Source organism: Mastigoproctus giganteus, chromosome 9, assembly GCF_048544385.1.
Source record: "Mastigoproctus giganteus isolate SK-2022 chromosome 9, ASM4854438v1, whole genome shotgun sequence".
NCBI lineage: Eukaryota > Metazoa > Arthropoda > Arachnida > Uropygi > Thelyphonidae > Mastigoproctus > Mastigoproctus giganteus.
In genome coordinates this window covers 59,667,988-59,689,408 of record NC_143583.1, presented here as the reverse complement: position 1 = coordinate 59,689,408, position 21,421 = coordinate 59,667,988, and the positions used below count along the sequence as shown (strand labels likewise).

At 37.4% G+C, this 21,421-nt stretch overlaps 1 protein-coding gene across 1 annotated transcript in view; it reads right to left on the bottom strand.

The window, feature by feature from the left end:
- The window catches only part of Pdk (pyruvate dehydrogenase kinase), a 218,202-nt gene that overhangs the window by 139,981 nt on the left and 56,800 nt on the right, over positions 1–21,421 (bottom strand). Inside the window, exon 4 of the mRNA XM_090381828.1 lies at positions 16,155–16,339. Within this exon, the coding sequence (XP_090237954.1) occupies positions 16,155–16,339 (185 nt within the window). The remainder of the gene's footprint in view (positions 1–16,154; positions 16,340–21,421) is intronic.

Sequence of the window (21,421 nt, the reverse complement as noted above, 5' to 3'; positions counted from 1 at the left end):
GGATTTCTCGTAATTTGCCTTCGCCTGCCTAACCTCCTTTGTCACCTGATTACAGACTAGCTTATATCTGCCATAGGCTTCTGAGTCACTTGATAATTTATATGCATCCCATGCATTTTTCTTCTCTATTACGAGTCTCATTAGTTCATTAGATACTTAGGCCTAAACCTTGAACAATATTTCTTAATAGGTATGAAACTTTTAGTAGCTTCCACGATTAATTCCTTGAATGTTTCCCACTTAGAATTTACTCTTGGTAACATCGTCAGTTGATCCCGCTGTACAGAATTTAAAAACTGTCGGAGACCACTGTACTCGCCTTTACGGAAGCAAAAACCCTTTCCTTTACCCCTGATGGTAATTAAATCTTTAAGTAAATCCCACGTCAGTACACTGTGATCACTGCCACCTAGTGGTTCCTTTATCTGCAAATTCTTAATACACGAATGATCACTGCTGATAACCAGATCAAGAGTATTACTTTCTCTGGTTGCCTCTCGAACATGCTGCTGCAGAAAACAATCATCCAATAAATCCACAAAAGTCTGACTAGTGTGTGAGTGACCAACCCACAAGTTCCAGTCAATATCTGTGAAGTTAAAATCCCCCATTATAAGACATTCCGATTTACTAGCCCACTCTATTTTTCTGTACAATTGTTCATTGTACTCATTCGAGTCATTAGGCCTATAACACACTCCTACTCTTATTTTTGCTTTCACAGTGCTTAAGTCACACCAAACTGACTCAACAGTGCACCGTTCATCTATATCAACTGGATGCACTTCTTTTGATTTTATGTTTTTCTTAATTAACAGCATAACACCACCTGAGGGATACATGAGGTTCATGTATGTGTAAGGTGAGAACGTAGTGTGTTTCTGCCTTTAAGGTGGAAACACACTATTATCACCTCATACATTGAGGTGATAATACACCTCACATGTAATTCACATGTAAACATGTTAAACTTCATGTTTAAATAATACTCACATGTAAACATGTTAAACTTCAAATGTGTGAGAGCTATATTTCCCATTTAGTTGTATCGGTCAGAGACTATGTCCACTTGCGTACAGAGTTTAATTATTACTGTAATATATACATATATATATACAAATTGATATTTCTGTTCATAGACTTTTTTTTTTGGATTGTAAAATTTAAAAATGTAAAATCAATAACAACGAACACGGCATACACAAAAGAGAAGATTCTGAAAATTTATTTATGTTTTTCATATGATTGAAGAGGAATCACATCTCACCATAGCGTGAAAACCCATAGAATTCCAGCTATCGCTATTATTGCAAATGCAGTAAGATCAAGTTTACTACCATTTATAATTAGACTGCACTAACAGAAAAGCACAATAAACTAGGAACTGCAAATTGTTTTTATTGTTTTATGGTAGACCTCCCGAAATACACTCCTCTGCTCACAAAATTTTTGTTTGAACAAAAAATCTTGTGAATACAGAGAACAACAAGTGTCTCCAACCAATACAGTAAATGAGAATTATAGCTCTCACACATTTGACGTTTGACATTTTTTAAGCTTCATAAACTTGAATATATTGCTGCACAGGTCGCTACGTTCAGCTTGGTGCCGGGTTTTACATTCACCTGGTATTACTCGCAGGCAAAATCAGGTATGAGCCAACGCGAAAATCGCATTATAGTTGCATTGTTCCCTAATATATATATATCAGTCGCTTTGGAGCAAATTTGCGTTGTGAAAATTCGGTTTTTATAGCAGAACTGATTGTATTCTTTTCTAGATACTTCCTTGTAACCTGCCTTGGCTTTCCTAACCTCTTTTTGTGACTTGATTGTAGACTAGTTTATACCTACTGTAAGTAAGCTCTTCTTTATCACGTGATAATTTATATGAGCATTTTTATTCTCTGCCACAAGTCTCATCAGTTCATCTGACATCCATTTAGGTCTAATCCTTGAGAAATATTTCTTAGTTAGTATGAAAGCTTAGTAGCTTCTATGATTACTTCCCTGAATTCTTCCCATTTACAATTTGCTATTGGCAACATCATTATCTGGTCCTGTTGTATAGAATTTTAAAAGTGTCTGAGACTACTGTAATCACCTTTACAAAAGCCTCCTCTCTGCTGTTGATAGCAGTTACCTCTAAGTTAATCCCATATCAATACACTATGATCACTACCATCTAGTGAGCCTTTTATCTGCATAAGCTAAATGCATGAAGGGTTGTTGCCGATAATCAAAACAAGAGTATTGCTTTCTCTCATTGCTACTATACCATGCTGGAGTAAGAAACAGCCTACCAGTAAATCAATAAACTTCTCTGTACTGTGTGAGTGATCAATCCACAAGTTCCTGTCAATAACTAGAAAGTTAAAATCCTCCATTATCAGACATCCTGATTTAGTGGCCTACTCTGTATATCTGCACAGCTGTTTGTTATGCTTATTACAATCATTAGGCGTATAACACAATCCTACTCTCATTCTTGTTTTCCCAGTGCTTGCGTCACACCAAATGGACTACACATTGAACTGGCCACTCATGTCAACCAGATGCACAGACTTAAATTTTGTGCACTTTAACTCTAATAAAATGCAAAGCAGTGTCTTTATATGGAAGATATTTTCATTATTATTATTTTTTTTTTTATATTAGAAGATGGCCCAAAGGAACTATACATTGGTAAAGAAGTCAAAAAAAGCTTGTTAACATTATGTTTCAATTTCCATAAGTTGTAATTTTTAAGAAATAAACAGAAAGAAAAATTTATTAGGGGGATTAAAATATGACTATATCATTAAATTGAAATTAGAAAACAACTGAACGTCAAAAAAATAAAGCATATCAATGCTGTTAGCAGGGTTAAAGGCAAGGCAAGCTGCTATTCTGAGCCTACGAACCAGTTAACCATTATATGAAACCAAATAAAAATAAAACAAAATAAAGGCAGTATAAACAGACAACTCCTTGAACAAAGAAACATACACCCAAACTCCAAAAGAATATAAAATTTAAAGCAGTACATTCAGTGCATATGGGATTGTTAAACCAATTTTGTGTTACAAAAGCACTGGGAAAACAAAAATGAGAGTAGTAGTAGTGCGTTATAGGATTAGTATTAGTAGAGGCAGTACCAGTGCTAGGCTGGACTTCGCCCATCTGCAAAGCTGAAATGGGCACCCCACACAAATGTCAATTTATTTATTTATTTTTATGCAGAATATGTAAATTTGCAGCAATTATATTGACTTACCTAATTATTATTACTTAATTCGTTTACAAAAATTTAAAGAAAGAATGAAACTTCATACTAACACTTTGAAATGGCGTCCACCTTGTAGTGGCACCTGCCTGCAATGCAGGCCCTGCAGGCCCGCTTCCGCTGGCCCTGAGTAGAGGACATATGATGCAAGAAAGCAAGCTTATGCAGCATCAGCCAAAAAATAAATAAAAAAAAACTTTCCCATTTCACCCATCAATTTGCTCCAAATGTTTGTCCAGTTTGTCCTTGAATTTATTTAAGCTATCAACTTCCACAACGACAGATGGAAGTTTGTTCCAGCATTTAACCACCTGCTTGCTAAAGGCAAATTTCCACACATCTATTCTACAACTGTCTTTCCTCAATTTGAATTTATTATTATCATCCATATAGTGCATGGAAGCCTGAGGCTTATGCTGCACCAGCCAAAAAAAAAAAATTCAGAGTTACCCTGAGAGAGAGAGAGAGAGAGAGAGAGAGAGAGAGAGAGAGAGAGAGAGAGAGAAGTAGAAAGGAACACCAAGAAAGAGAAGAATGATGATATCCAGCTCAGGACACTGGGTGTGCCAAGCCCATACTCACCAGATGTGAGCCCCTAGGGCAATATTATGCCCTCTCCCTCAGGTGTGTAATCTGAACAAGAGGAAGAATCCCATCACAGCACTGAGCTTGTTCAAACTATTCAATATCTTATACATCTCAATCAGATCACTTTGCAGGTGCCTAGTCTCCAGAAGCTGCAATTTGCAGCACTTAAGCCTTTTGTGGTAAGAACAACTCTTTATTCCTCTCACCAAGTTTGTTTCATTGTCACATAATACTAATAGATAGGCACAATACGGCCAAAGTTACTTCTGCAGCAAAAAAAATCCAACAACAACCAACTAAGCTTGTTGCCCTTCTCTGAAATCGTTCCAGTAGCTCTACATCCTTCCTAAAATGAGGCCTCCAGACCTCTATGCAGTAGAGGTCTCGAGGCCTCATTCGACCATTGCCAAATAGAAAGGAATAATCACCTGCATATCCCTGCTAACAAAATTCCTGTGTATCATTGACAAAACCCCATGACCTGCTCTGGCAGACTGTATGCACTGCTCAGAAAACTTAATATCCGACTGCACAATCACCCCAGATCTTTTTCATTCTCCACTACCCTGAGTGTAGTACTGCACAGTTAGTACAGCACTCTGAGGTTACTAGTCATATGCAGCACTTTTTATTTGTCAATGTTAAACTTCAGTTACCACCTCTCAGCCCATCTGTCCAACTTTTATAGATCCTGTTGCAGTAGTGTACTGTCATTAACAACCCTGCCAACCTTTGTATCATCTGCAAACTAGGATATTAAGCCTGATATACCTTCATCTATATCATTGAAAAATAAAAAAAAACAACAATGGGCCCAACACCAAACCCTGCAGGACTCCACTAATAACATTAGTTCATGAAGAGCAGTGTCCATTGATTACCACTCTCTGTCTTCTCCCACTTAACTATCCCCTCATCCATAGCAGTAACTTGCACTTAATGCCATACTGCTCCAATTTGTACAGTAGTCTTTCATGTGCAACAGAATCAAAGGCTTTCCTGAAATCCAATTATATGATATCAAAATTATTTTTTTATGTGAAAACATCTATAGCGGCACCAAACAATGGAATGTAATGACGGAAATGTGAGATGGAAATTCTTTGTAACGGAAATGTGAGACAGAAATGACACAAAGGACAGATATATTATGTGTTATCTGCTTCACTTCTACAATCCTTTTCTGAAATTTAAGTATATGTCAAAATTATTTTTGATGTGAGAACATTTATAGCGGCACATAACAGGGGACTAGTTGCTGATGCACCAACAAATCTAACAACAACAACAACAGAGGAATACAATAGAAATGTAATTAAATGTGAGACAGAAATGATGCAAATGACATCACATCGTATATGATGTGATGTCATTTGCGATGTGATGCCCCTGCCCCTGTGATGTAACTCAGCCCCTGCTAACTTTGAATTGGCAGAGTAAGCAGCGGGCATGAGCATAAAACGTCACAATCATACTAAGAAAGCATGATTATGACATCACACTATTCTACAACACTATTCTACTATTCTGCACCCTGACAGAAACCTGACATGACAAACCTCCCCAGGACTACCCTGCCATGTGTAGGAACCTGGGGGCCCATGCCAAATAAGTAACTACATAGGGGAGGGAGATGTACAGGCAGCCAGGGAAGCAGATTAGCTGAAAAATATCAGTAGACTAGTAGCAAAGGGATGCAATGTAGAATGAATGAATGAAAATAAAAGACAATGAATAGGCTGGGAACCCGAGTGAACTAGGAATTATGGTAAAAGGGAATATATGGCAGTTTTGGTGAAAGAAAGAGTGACCTAGCATGACGGAAAGAGAGAGTGAATGGGAATGAGTGGAAGAGCAAATGTAATTGGCTGAAAGAATACAAAGTTAAAAATAACTTACATTACTTTATATTTACTGTACCAACAAACATTTACTAACCACATCAACACTATCACTGCATTCTCCCCTGGCCTGCAAAAAAAAAAAAAAAAAAAAAACTTGCGGCTAGGCCTGCACCACAACTGAAGACTAACAGTAAGTTGAGGTGCCCAGAGAGTGCAGTGCAGAAAGTAAGAGTCAAATAAATGAGATGAGAGCTAGAAGAATGAATAAAAGTGTAAGCGTGTGAGAAAAAGAACACAAACCATAAATGCTACAGTTAAGTACACACTAACCCTAGTTTGAATTAGTATTTAAATTTACACTACACATCACTGCATCTCCTCCTAGTGTGTGAGAAAAAGATGAATGAGTTGAGTGAAAAAAAATATATATATAAAAAACTTGTAAAAAAATTATAAAATAAGAAAAAAGTATTTTAAAAAAAATAAATAAAATAAAAATAAAAATAATAATAAAAAAATAATGCAAATAGAGTGAGAATGCAGATTATGAATGAAGTAAATGTGTGTCTCTCCCACCCCCTCGCCTGGTGGGTTCCCCACTGCCAGCTAACATATCCACACCCGGAGCGGGATGGGCAGCTTAACCTTCATACCGGATTCGACACTGCTTGGACATGACACCGACGAAGACATTCTGCGGCTTTGCTGCCAATGTGCCATTGGCGATCTGAACTGGGTACTCTAACCTGGTTCCCTTTAAAACCCCATCCCCAGGCAGGGGAGGGAGGAGACGGATCTCTGTCTCCTCTCCTCCCTGCCTACCCCCCATACTTTGTCTCCACTGACCTCTTTAGGGATGCCTACTCTATCGTCCCTATTCTTCTATCTGTTTTCCCCCCAGTTTTCAGTCTCTCCCTCCCTCTCTCACTAAATTGACAGTACACCCTTAACAATGCCGCCAAATTCTAATCAACGTCTAAATTCTACCGGTTTCCAGTAAATCTCTAAGACAACTAACACTATTAGCTTTTATCTAGTGTATAGCCTCACATGTCTAAATTTAATAACATCAAAATTCTGCCCGACCTATTTGGCCTTTAACACATCTTTAGCGTTCAACCCCAACCAGAGATTTCCTAACAGCAAACCCATTAAGCATTAATGTCAAATGCAATTTTTTTTTTTTCTTTTAAATAGGTCCTAGCCACTGAAATCCCAGGAAACTAGATGGCAGGACCTGCCAGAGCAATTTGTTGTGATACTGGATACACCCAGCTAGCTTCCACGTGGCAGGGTATGGGCAACGTCGGGCCCCACTAGGGGCCTGGTGACCAATAAGCCAGATAAACAATGGGCCCAACATATCACACTGCACAGACACAGCCCACATACTTTCAAGTCTCTGGCTTGACAGTGTACTGTCCTCGATACAGCGAAACACACGCGGAGATGGGAGAAATCCCAGGTGCCATCTGACACGAACATACCTTATACCTTATTCTACAAAGGGATTTTGCTAATCTCTTCCAAGCCAAGGCTGCTTTCACATAAAACATCTTTTGTGCATACAGGGTACACGTTTTAATTTATTTTTTTTGCATCCAGTCCCACTGAGACCACATTATAATATCCAATCAAATTGGTCAGACAAAACTTCCCCTTAACAAACCCAAGCTTTGTCCAAACTATAACTGCAGTCTTGTTATGATAATCCTGCAATGCATCTTTTACCAGTAACAGCATTATTTCCCCCAAAACTGAAGTAAAAATAACTAACAGGTCTCTAATTACTCATGTAGCCCTTTGTTCCCACTTTGTGAATTGGGGATACATTGCACATCTCCTCCGTAACCGAGTGGGCAGGAGCAGGAGTGTAGTAGCACACGCTCTTTGAGTAGACTGGGGTTCACGCCCCTGACTGCTGAATGCGGTCGATCTGCCAACCCGCACTGGACCAGCGTGGCAGATTATGGTCCATTTCCCTCAGCATGAATTGTTGAGGAGGCTTCCATCCTGCAGTGGGTTGATAATGGCTGCACTTTACTTTTTTTTTTTTTTTTGCACATCTCCAGTCCATTGGGACCTCCTCGAATCCAAGGATGTTCTCATATTTATGGTTAAGGGTTTGCTTACTTCCTTTGCTGCCTCCTTTAATATAACTGGATATATCCCATACACCCCAGGTGCCTTTCTTATCTTTAAATTAAACAATTTCTTCTCCACCTTGCTCTCAATCATTACAAAATCATTTAGCTCTCTGTTAGAGTTTGATAAGCTTCTGGCCTCCAATTCCCTACAGAATGTACACGTTTGAATGATGTACATGCAAAGTACTCATACAGCTTGTCAGCTACCTGAGCAGGATAATCAACAGTTGAACCATCAATATCAAGTGGACCAATCTGATTCATCCCTTCCTTCTAGAGTTTACATAAGTAGAGGAATTTTTGCTATTTTTCTCTTCTCATCCTCTGCCAAAGGTTTCTTATAATCAGCTTCAGCTTGCCTTACTTCCTTTGTGACTTGATTAGTGACTAGCTTATATCTACCATAGTCTTCCGTGTAGCCTGATAATTTATTTTCATCCCATGCATTTTTCTTCTCTGCCACATGTCTTAATAGTTCATATGACATCCATTTAGGTCTAATCTTGAACAATATTTCCTAGTTGGTATGAAAAGCCTAGTAACTTCCAAGATTAGTTCCTTGAATGCTTCCAATTTAGAATTTGCTGTTGATAACGTCATCAGTTGGTCCCACCGTATAGAATTTAAAAACTGCCTGAGACCACTGTAATCACGTTTATGAAAGCAAAAACCCTTCCCTTTACCCCTCATAGTAGTTACATATTTAAGTCAATCCTACATCAGTACACTGTGATCACTACCACCAACTGAATGAATGAATGCTGACAATCAGATGAAGAGTATTACTCCCACTGTTTGCCTTTCAAACATACTGCTGTAGAAAACAATCATTCAATAAATCCATAGAAGTCTTGTTAGTGTGCAACTGACCAACCCACAAGTTCCAGCAAATATCTGGGAAGTTAAAATCTCCCCTTATAAGACATTCTATTTATTATGATTTATTTATTGGCCAACTATTTCTCTGTACAGTTGTTAACTGTAGTCATCAGAGTCATTAGGCCTATAACACATTCCTACCTTCATTTTTGTTTTCATAGTGCTTATTAGCATTAGTAGAGGCATATGATACAAGAAAGCAAGCTTATGCAGCAATAGCCAAAAAAAACCAAAAAAAAAAAAACCATTCCCATTTCACTCCTCCATTCGTTCCAATTACCTGTCCAGCTCAGCCTTAAATTTATTTAGGCTATCAACTTACACAACAAAAGGTGAAAGTCTGTTCCACCAATCAACTACCCACTGGCTAAAGGCAAATTTCGGCAGATCTATCCTACCACTGTCTTTCCTCAATTTGAATTTATGCCCTCTCAGGTGATTATTCTAAGCAAGAGGAAGAATCCCATCAGCAGAACATGCTCAAACCATTCAAGACTTTATATACCTCAAGCAGATTACCTCGCAGGTGCCTAGTCTCCAGACACTGTAATCTGTAAAACTTAACCCTTTCTTCGTAAGAGCAACCCTTCGTTCCATTCACTAATCTTGTTGCCCTTCTCTGTACTCGTTCCAACAGCTCTACATCCTTCTTAAAATGAGCTGTATACAGTACTCAAGGTGTGGCGTGACCATTGCCTTATACAAGGGAATAATCATATCCTTATCCCTGCTAGAAAAATTCCTGTATATCATTGAGAAAACACCATGAGCTACCCTTGCAGACCATCTGCACTGCTCAGAAAACTTTATATCTGCCTGCACAATTACCCCCAGGTCCTCTTCATTCTCTACCACTGTCAGTGTAGTACCACAGAGTTGATACGTTGCTCTGGGGTTGCTGTTTCCCATATGCAGTACTTTATATTTGTCAATGTTAAACTTCAGTTGCCACCTCTCAGCCCATCTGCTCAACTTTTCTAGATCATGTTGCAGCAGCGTAATGTCATTAATGTCCTTAACAACCCTGCCAACCTTCGTATCGTCTGAAAACTTGGACATTAAGCCTGAAATACCATCATCAGTATCATTTATAAATACAGAAAACAAAAATGGACCCAACACTGAATCCTGAGGGACTCCACTAATAACATTAGTCAACGAAGAGCAGTGTCCATTGATTTCCACTCTATCTTCTCCCACTCAACCATCCCTTTATCCATAGCAGCAATTTGCCTCCAATGCCACAATGCTCCAATTTGTGCAGCAGTCTTCCATGTGCAACAGTATCAAAAGCATTTCTAAGATCCAAATACAGTGGAACTTCTTTATTACAAACTTCTATTTAACGAATTTCTCTATATTACCAATTTTTTCGCGAAACATTGCTGTTAGAACATATGTTAGAACCCCATATAACGAAGTGTTAGTCTCTCTATAACGAATTTTTTAAAAAATTAGTAAAAGCATTTTTGAAGATTTTTCAAGCATTTACTGCTAAACAGCCACTCAAATATACTACCTCCTTCCTTCCAAAATTGTGCATTAGCATCTGGAATTAAATAATAATCCTTTTAGTGAACACTTGTGGCCAACTGACGCCCGTAGGAGGGTCTTTGTTTCATTTTTGTTACAGCCATTAAACCGAATGGGTTTTCTTAAAAGTGGTCGTAAACTTTACAATAAATAGGGTAGATTTGTTAAATTGATGTTGACTCGGGGGAAAACGAAATTTGCTGCGGTAAACTTTAGCATGCTGTGGCAGTAATACATAGAATGCTACCATAGTTGGATTTTAGTAACGCCTACTGAGTGACATTCGCTTCTCACCTCAACTGTACTACGTGACCTTCATGTAAATCATTATATGATATGTCCATTCTAGTCTGACTGGACTCCCAGTAGATGGGTTTCATGAATTTTTTTTTTTTTTTGTTGATTTCGTTCGTCATCAATCACATAGGCTATATGCTCTTGTTTTTTTTTTTTCTGAAAAGTAACATACAGCATACGTTAATCATAAATTTTCTTTCGTGTATATATGAATGAAAGCGGAATAAAAGAAATTCACAAAGTCGTATATTTCTTCAAAGTAAGTGATACTGTTGAATTGGCAAGCGAACGTCGTTGAGTAGGCGATACCTGTACTAACAATTCACTATGTGGCCAGCGCAGCGAAGTTTGCGGTGTATGTATCGGCAAGAGCTGCAGTCCAGTAATTTTTACAATTGCGAAAACAATGTCGAAGAGAAAGTGTTTAAGTATTAACGATAAAGCAAAGATTGTTATGATATTGACCAGGGTTTTAAAAAAAAAAGATGTTGCGGAGAAATATGGCATATCTGCAAGCAGTTTATCTACGATTTTAAAAAAATCTAGAATCAATTTTAAATGCAATTGAAGGAGGAGCAGACAAGAAGCGAATTAAGTTGTGTATATACGAAGATGTTGATAAAGCTGTTCTAAAATGGGTGAAAATGATACGTGAAAAGAATATCCCAATATCGGGCCTAATAATTAAGCAACAAGCTCTGAAATTTGCATAGTCCTTTGGACATACAGAATTTAATGCGAGCACTGGGTGGCTAGATAAATTTAAGAAGTGCCACAGAATTGTGGAAAAGGTTATTTGTGGAGAAAGTGTTAATGTAAACAAAGACGATTGCAACAGTTGGAGGAACAATACCTTAAAGAAGATTTTGGAAGAATATGAGCGTAAGGATGTTTTTGATGCTGATGAAATGGGTTTATTCTTTAAATGTTTACCGAATAGAACACTTGCTTTTAAGGATGATAAATGTTTTGGCGGAAAACAAAGCAAAGAAAGAATCACTGTGCTAGTTGGAGCAAATATGACAGGAAGTGAAAAATTAAGACTTTTAGTCATCGGAATATCAAAAAACCCAAGATGTTTTAGAGGCACAAAATCTTTGGAAGTTGACTACACCTTTTAATAAAAAAGCATGGATGACAAGTGATATTTTTGAAGAATGGATATTAAAACTAGACAAGCGTATAACAAAAGAAAAAAGGAAAATCGTGTTGGTAACTGACAACTGTCCAGCACATCCTGCCAGTATTTCTGTCAAACTTAAAAGTGCGAAGTTGTTTTTACCACCAAACATAACTTCAAAACTCCAGCCAATGGGCCAAGGCATTATTAAAAATTTTAAATTTCATTATCGAAAGAGAATAATAATGAAGATTGTCAATGCGTTATCAGAAAATAGAAACTTGGAGGTTACAATTAACCTTACAGATTGCATCTCTGAACTGGCAAAAGTTTGGACAAACGATGTCACTGAATATACTATTCAAAATTGTTTTTCGAAAGCGGGATTTGCATTGAATACAGAAGTCGAACAAGATGAACTGCCCCTTTCACAACTGAAAAACTTTTGGACAGTATTAGAATCGTCCAGAAACATCGAAAATGAAATAACACTGGATAGTTATGTTTATGTAGATTACAGCAGAATATCCAAATGAAGATGAAATACTGCTGAACAGTGTTAAACGCGACCATGATCACAAAGAAATTAACGATGATGCATCAGAACAACCCATAGAAAAGCCAACTCGCGAAGAAATGATTAACGCTTGATTAACGGTTCGTAAGGGTTGGTTGGTTTTTTTTTAGGAGCATTAGCAACTAAGGCCATATTGCTCCGGAATATGCAGTGGTCATTCCCTGACCTTTCCGCATATTCCGTATTTGGTGGTGACGGTCTTGAACCCCAGTCTAATCAAGAAGCGTATGCTACACACTGCTGCTCCTTCCCACCTGGCTACGGAGGCGCCTGTTCGTATGGGTATATAGTTTTGTGAAAATGTTCCTAATAATGTTTTTAATGCTTTGAACAAATGTGAGATTTTCTTTGAGAATCGGACAATTTTTTAATTGAACTGTGCAAACGAAAATTACAGATTTTTTTTTGTTAATTTGTGATACTTAACGGCAAAAATTGTGTAAACGTAATTTAAATAAGTATGTTTTTGAAATAAAATACATTAAAAATAAATGTAGATTCGTTTTAATTTTTCTAATTAGATAATTTCTAATAAAAAAAGATATTCTCTGTATAACGAAATTTCTCTATAATGAATTTTTTTGCTGGATTTATCGAATTCGTTATAGGGAAGTTCAACTGTATATGATATCAAAGTTATTCCCTGCATCCAGTTCCTTTGTGACCACATCATAATATCCAATCAAATTGGTCAGAGAAGACTTCCCCTTAACAAAACCATGCTGTGTCCGAGCTATAACTGAAGTCATGTCTAGATGATCCTGCAGTGCTGCTTTAACCAGTGCCTCCATTAATTTCCCTGGAACAGAAGTTAAACTAACAGATTCATAATTACTTGTTGTTGTTGTTATTTGGTTTTTAGGAGCATTAGCAACTAAGACCATATTGCTCCGGGGGATATGCGGTGGTCATTCCCTGACCTTTCCGCATCCTCTGTATTTGGTGGTCACAGGCTCAAATCCCAGTCTAATCAAGAAGCATGTGCTATGCACTGCCGCTCCTGCCCACCTGGCTACGGAGGCACCATAATTACTTGTGTCACTCTTTGATCCTCCTTTGTGAATTGGGGTCACATTTGCACATCTCCAGTCTATGGATACCTCCCCTGAATCCAAGGAACCTCTCATAATTATGGCTAAAGGTTTGCTTACTTCCTTTGCTGCCTCCTTTAATATAACTGGATAGATCCCATCCGCCCCAGGTGCCTTTTTTATGTTTATCTTCAACTATTTCTCCTCCACTTTCCTCTCAGTTATTACAAAATCATCTAGCCCACTGCCAGAGTTTAATTCACCTCTGGCATTTCTCTCCCTGAATTACTCCTCATGTGTGAATATAGATGCAAAATACTCAGTTTGTTAGCCACCTGAGCAGGATCATCAACAGTTGAACCATCAATATCCAGTGGACCAATCTGATTCATCCCTTTCCTTCTAGAGTTTACACAGGTAAAGAACTCTTTGCTGTTTTTCTTTGCATCCTTTGCCAAAGATTTCTCATAATCTGCCTTTGTCTGCCTAATCTCCTTTGTGACTTTGTTACAGACCAGCTTATATCTATCATAGGCTTCCATGTCACCCATTAAAATTGCACAGTTCATCCATATCAACTGGATGCATTGCCTTAGATTTTATGTATTTTCTAAATAACAGCATAATCCCTCTTCCTTTTCTATCCTCACTGCACACGTTAGATTTTATGTGTTCTTTAACTAACAGTATAAACCATTCTCCCTATCCTGCCTATCCTTTCTGTACACATTTTACTCACCAAATTCCAATTCTGCATTCTTTTATCTGTGTGACACCACATCTCTGTTATCCCAACAATATATGCTTTTGATGTCTTGAACAGCACTTCAAATTCATCAATTTTATTTACTATACTTCTAGTATTGATATACATGCAAATATATGCCCCTATACATGCATGCTCCTATTTTTACTCTAATGACTAATGACTGTGATAAGTATAACAAACCATACAGACAAATAGACTGGGTCAGTAAATCAGAATGTCTTACAATTGGAGATTTAACTTTCGGCATAATGACAACAGAACTTATACATTGGTCACTCACACACTAGTAGCAAGACTTTATTCGCTAGATGACTGTTTTCTACATTAAGATGTTAGAGGGGCAATTAGAGAAAGAAAACTGATCTGATTATCAGCAGCAACTCTTCACACATTCAGAATCTACAGACAAAAACACAACTAGGTGGCAGTGATCAGAATGCATTGATGCAGGATTTGTTTAGATGTAACTAATTTCAAGGACAAAGGAAAGGACTTTTGCTTTCATGAAGGTGATTACAGTGGAATCAGTTAAGTTTTAAATTCTATGCCATGGTATTAACTGATGATATTACTTACAGCAAATTCTAGGAAGTATTTACGGAAGTAACCACAGAATGCTACTAAACTTTTTATATCAACTAAATAATACTGTTCAAGGCTGACACTTAAATGGATGTCAGATGATATGATGATACTCGTGACTGAGAGGAAAAATGCACTGGATGCATATAAATTATCAATAGATACAGAAGCTACAATAGATATTAATATTAGTAGTGGCATATGATGTGAGAAAGCAAGGTTAAAAACATCAGCAAAAAAAAAAAAAAATCCTTCCCACATCACCTGGCCATTCCCCTAATAATCTGTCTAGTTCTTCATTAAATTTAGTCAAACTACCCATCTCCACAAGAACAGATGAAAGTTTGTTCAAACAATCAACCACCTGTAGGCTGAAGGCAAACATCCACACATCTATCCTGCAACAAATTCATCCTTCATTCAAGTTTATGTAACAACAGATGGAGGTTTGTTCCAACAAACAATCAACTACCTGCCAACTGAAAGCAAATTTTCTCACATCTATTTTGCAACATCCTTTTTTTTTTTTTGTTAGTTGTTGGTGCATCGGCTTCTGTGGCCATAATGCACCTCCCAAAGTTTTTGCATTTACTCTGATCCAAGCCCGAGGCGGGAATCGAACTCACGACCTTTGGGTTGCCAGGCAGGCATTTTACCCACCTGGCTAGCCCGGTCGGCCATCCTTCCTTAATTTAAATTTATGTACCCTTATGTGGGTTATCTGAGTAAGGATGCCACTAACATTTAGCTTACTCAATCCATTCAAAGCCTTAAACACCTCAATCAAATTTCCTCACAGGTGTCCAGTTTCCAGATGATGCAACTTGCAGAACTGAAGCTTTCTTGGTAAGGGTACCATTTGTTCCCTTCGGTAATCCCTTCCTCTTCTCTGAACTCATTTCAACAGATCCACATCCTTCTTAAAATGACGCTTGAAGGCCTGTATGCAATACATAAGATGTAGCCTAACCATTGCCTTATACAGTAGCGTAATCACTGCCTTATTCTTGCTGGTATTTTTGGCTTTGTGTACCCTCTTAAACTGGAAAAAATTTTCCATAATTTTATCTATCACTGAAACTGTTGAGTAATGTGAAAATCATTTTTTTTAAGACTTGTATTGTTAGATTTAATAAATCAATTCATTTTATAATGGAAAATTAATACGGTAGGTAATATTCTACACAAATGCTTTAACAGTCGTCTGCCATCTTTCAGAGAAACATCACATCTGGATCTTGAAAACTATAGTTTTTGTGGTGGGGGGGGCGAGTTAAAACCAAAGAAAACTAACATAAAAACAAAACTAGAATAACAATTTTCATTTTACAGTCAACAATCAAATTATAAACAACTAAAGCATTTAAGTTTATAGCTTTCCATTCTCCTGTACAGATTCAATTCACCAAAAAAAAATTTAATAATATAATAATAAAAAAATAAAATGCATGTCTGAAGCCACCTTATCCCAAAAAAAAAAAAAAAAAAAAAAAAAAAAAAAAAGAGAGAGAAACATTTCTTACTGTGCTGATTTATAAGCATACGAATTGAGATTCGACTCATGTAAAATCTGTCCAAGAAATACTGAATACTGTGTTCTGTTTGTTGATCCACATCTTGGGTTTCTTTAAGCTCCACTATTCCTTGAGCCATTGTCTGGACAACATCATTATGACGATTATGTATCTTTAACAATCTTTCACAGAAACTTTCAAAAATGCAATAAAAAACACAGAAGTTATTAATAATATTTTGAAAATATTCAAATAAAAAAGAAATTGCAACAATGCTATATGAATTTTTTTAAAGGAATCTAAGTGAGATCAAATTCAAATTATAACTTTATAGTTAGTCAATTAACTACTCATATTAAGAAGGCAGTAGTTTGCAAAAAGGGCACTTTATGAATTGTGCAAATGAACAAATACTAAAAAAAACACAAAACTAATGTATAAACATGAATGCATTTATTTGGGAGGTAAAGTCATTGCAGAGAACCTAATAACTAAGAGGATGAGGTGGAATGACATTCCAGAAACTGCCTTGCTCCCTTCTACTGTAGCATATAAATATTTATCTTTAAAAAATTTGTTTTTCCTTGCACAAAAATTTAGTGTGAAGGGTGTCTGAATTTGCTTTTTAATTTTCAGTGGAACTAATAAAAATTATGTTTTGATGAAAATAGCATGTAAAAAAAACACATTACACTCAAAGTTATACACCTTACAGGGAAATAATAGTTACTTCCTTTTTGAGTTTAGAAAACTGTTGTGTTAAGAGCATGAAAATTCAAACTTACATATGTGCATGCATTAATATGTTTTGCCACATATATAAAGAAATAAACTCATAAATAATAATAAAAACTTACACAAGAAACAATTTTACATCAATAATAATAATAATAATAGATACAAAAACACATTTTGTACTAGAATTAAACATGAAACAAAGGGTATTTGATTTCTGTAGCAGATGCACTGGCCAAGTCAATGTGCTAGTTTCAGTTTTACCATATTGTTTACGTGACAAAAAATTAAACTACCACATTAAAGTGGAAGGCTACAATAGTAATAGTTGAGATAGATCTGACAGGTTCTCTGCATGTATAATTTCAATTAAACAATAATTGTTCACTTCTAAAACTACTCAAAAGTTTGACTATATATTTAAGAAAGTATTGAAAGTTTTAGCCTTTAGCATTTGACAATTAATACACAAAGTTATTTTGTCAATATATATATATATATATATACACACACACACCGGGTGGTTATAAAATAAGTTTCTCTATTCAGGAGACCCTACTGTCAAAATGGTTAGAGTTAGCACTGTGAAAATCGGTGGGTATGTCATTTAGGGTATGAGGAAGCGATTTGTAAAAGAAAAAAAAAATTAGTTCAAATTTCCACCAGGGGAAAGCAGTGCTGTACATACGTAAAAGTTGTCATTTACTTCAAGACACACTGCTTATGCAAATGACAACCTGTTAGATAAAAGCAGAATGGCCAACGCCACCGTCAATAACCATTATGGCTCGTACAAAAGAGGAACGTGCTCTTTTAGTAAAACTGTTCTACCAGAATGCAGCATTACATGAATATCAGAAACTTAAATGTTTGCTTAAAGGAACTTTGACATCAGTGGGGCTTCAAAAAATAATAATGAAATTTGAAGCGACTGTGGAGTTAGGTGTAATTCCAGGCAGGGGATGACCACGTATTGGAATGGATGTAGTGGATGAAGTGGCGGTTAAAATGGTCTTCAGGTCAGAATGTGAATGCACAAAACTGCCAAATATGAGGAACTTCTCATCCATCTGCTGTGCATGAGAGACCGCTACAAAGTCCATATGTTACAGTATGGTGTGGATTCAGAGCAGAGTTTATAATCAGACCATTTTTCTTGGAAGAGTCTACACCTCATGGTCCCGTAAGGTGTACGGTACTGCACTCTTCTAAGAGATCACATTATTCCCACTCTGCAAGAAAGGCAATGCTTGGAGACCATAGTGTTCATGCAAGATGGTGTCCCTCCCTATGTTGGTTGACAAGTGAAGGAACTGCTCCGTTCAACATTTGAAAATGATCACATAATTTCTAGAGACTTTCCACATTTCTGGCCAGCCCGATCAGCAAATCTCAATCAATGTGATTTTGGCTATGGGGATACCTGAAAGACAGAGTTTACCATGGCAGCATACAGATGCTTGTCGATTTTAAAGCAAGCATTAAACAGCATATAGCAAACATCCCCAAAGAGATGCTATGCGAAACTGTGTCACATGCATCTTCCGTTTTCAGAATGTCATCTTAAGTGAAGGAAAGCACATAGAACAATATCTGTATATTTCTAAGTTCTGATATTAAAATCTAATCCTAAGTTAAGTATTCCATCTCATATATACAGTGCCAATTTCTCCCCTGGTGGCAGAAATTTGAACAATTTTTTTTCTTCTTCTTCAAATCGCTTCCCCATAGCCTAAATGACATACCCACCAAATTTCACTGCACTATCTCTAACCGTTTTGACACTAGGGTCTCCTGAATAGGGAAACTTATTTTATAACCACCTGGTACACACACACACACATATATATATATATATATATATACACACACACATACAGGTAGTTCCCGACTTTACGAGTTAATTCATTCCCAACGTGCGCTTGTAAAGCGAAAACTCCATTTCCATTTAAGGTTTAGGCCTAAATGGATGTCAGATGAACTAATGACGCATATGGCAGAGAAGAAAAATGCATGGGATACTTACAAATTAACACGTGACACAGACGCCTATGATAGATACAAGTTGATCTGTAACCAAGTTACAAAGGAGGTTAGGCAGGCGAAGGCAGATTACGAGAGATCCTTGGCAAGGGATGCGAAGAAAAACAGCAAAGAGTTCTTTACTTATGTAAACTCTAGAAGGAAGGGGATGAATCAGATTGGTCCACTTGAGATCGATGGGTCAACTGTTGATGACCCTGCTCAGGTAGCTAACAAACTAAATGAATATTTTGCATCGACATTCACACATGAGGAGTTATTCAGCGAGGGGAATGCCAGGGGTGTATTCAACTCTAGCAGTAAGCTAGAGAATCTTGTAATAACTGAGAGCAAAGAGGAGGAGAAATTGTTGAAGATAAACACAAGAAAGGCACCTGGGGTGGATGGGATCTATCCAGTTCTATTAAAGGAGGCAACAAAGGAAGTAAGCAAACCCTTAGCCATAATTATGAGAGCTTCCTTGGACTCAGGGGAGGTACCCATGGACTGGAGATGTGCAAATGTGACCCCAATTCACAAAGGGGGATCAAAGGTTGACACAAGTAATTATAGACCTGTGAGTTTAACTTCTGTTCCCGGAAAATTAATGGAGGCACTGGTTAAAGAAGCACTGCAGGATCATCTAGACAAGACTTCAGTTATAGCTAGGACACAGCATGGTTTTGTTAAGGGGAAGTCTTGCCTGACCAATTTGATTGGATACTATGATGCAGTCACAAAAGAACTGGATGCAGGGAATAACTTTGATATTATATACTTGGATCTTAGAAAGGCTTTTGATACTGTTGCACATGGAAGACTGCTGCACAAATTGGAGCGGTGTGGCATTGGAGGCAAATTGCTGCTATGGATAAAGGGGTGGTTGAGGGGGAGAAGACAGAGAGTGGTAATCAATGGACACTGCTCATCGTGGACTAATGTTATTAGTGGAGTCCCTCAGGGTTCAGTATTGGGTCCTTTATTGTTTTCTGTATTTATAAATGATATTGATGATGGTATATCAAGCATAATGTCCAAGTTTGCAGACGATACGAAGGTTGGCCGGGTTGTCAAGGACACTACTGACACTATGTTGCTGCAACAGGATTTGGAAAGGTTGAGCAGATGGGCTTCAAGGTGGCAAATGAAGTTTAACATTGACAAATGTAAAGTACTACATATGGGAAACAGCAACCCCAGAGCAACGTATCAAATCTGTGGTACTACACTGACAGTGGTAGAGAATGAAAGGGACCTGGGGGTGGTTGTGCAGGCAGATATGAAGTTCTCTGAGCAGTGCAGACGGGCTGCAAGAGTAGCTCATGGTGTATTGTCAATGATATATAGGAATTTTTCTAGCAGGGATAAGGAGGTGATTATTCCCTTGTATAAGGCAATGGTCAGGCCACACCTAGAGTACTGTATACAGGCCTGGAGGCCTCATTTCAAGAAGGATGTAGAGCTGCTGGAACGAGTACAGAGAAGGGCAACAAGATTGGTGAATGGGACAAAGGGGTGCTCTTACGAAGAAAGGCTTAAGTTTTGCGAATTACAGTGTCTGGAAACTAGGCACCAGTGAGGTGATCTGATAGAGGTGTACAAAGCCTTGAATGGTTTGAGCATGCTCAAATGCTGATGGGATTCTTCCTCTTGATCAGAATAATCACCTGAGAGGGCATAAATTCAAATTGAGGAAAGACAGATGTAGGATAGATGTGCGGAAATTTGCCTTTAGCCAGCGGGTAGTTGGTAGGTGGAACAGACTTCCATCCCTTGTCGTGGAAGTTGATAGCCTAAATAAGTTTAAGGCTCAGCTGGACAGGTATTTCGAACGAACAGAGGGGTGAAGTGGAAGTGGTTATTTTTATTTATTTATGTTACTTTTTTTTTTTTTTTTGGCTGATGCTGCATAAGCTTGCTTTCTTGCATCAAATGCCTCTACTAATGCTAATGCTAATACTGCTAAACTCGGAATTTATGGGAAGTTATTTCCCATAGACAATGTTAAAAACAGGGGTTACGTTATCAGCAATGAAATTAGTTAGCTAATTAGTTTATGTTTAAACAATGATTGATTTATCCAAAGAAATGAAAACGTAGCCTGTAAAATCAAGCAAATTATAATAATAGGGAAATTATTTATGTTGTTTTTTTTTTTTTGGTTTTTAGGAGCATTAGCAACTAAGGCCATATTGCTCCAGGATATGCGGTGGTCATTCCCTGACCTTTCCGCATCCTCCATATTTGGTGGTGACGGGCTCGAACCTCGGTCTAAACAAGAAGCGTGTGCTATGCACTGCTGCTCCTTCCCACCTGGCTACGGAGGCGCCTAAATTATTTATGACTTACAAATGTTAAAGAATATTTATTCTTCATCATCGACTAAATGCACACTCGTTGATCACTCATTATTGGCTCAGTACTTGTTGGTTTGTTGACAAGGAGTCATCTTCTTCAGAAATGCTTCAAGAGGTGTTTATTTCCAAGATAACCTTCTCTTTTCTTTTTAAATTTCAATA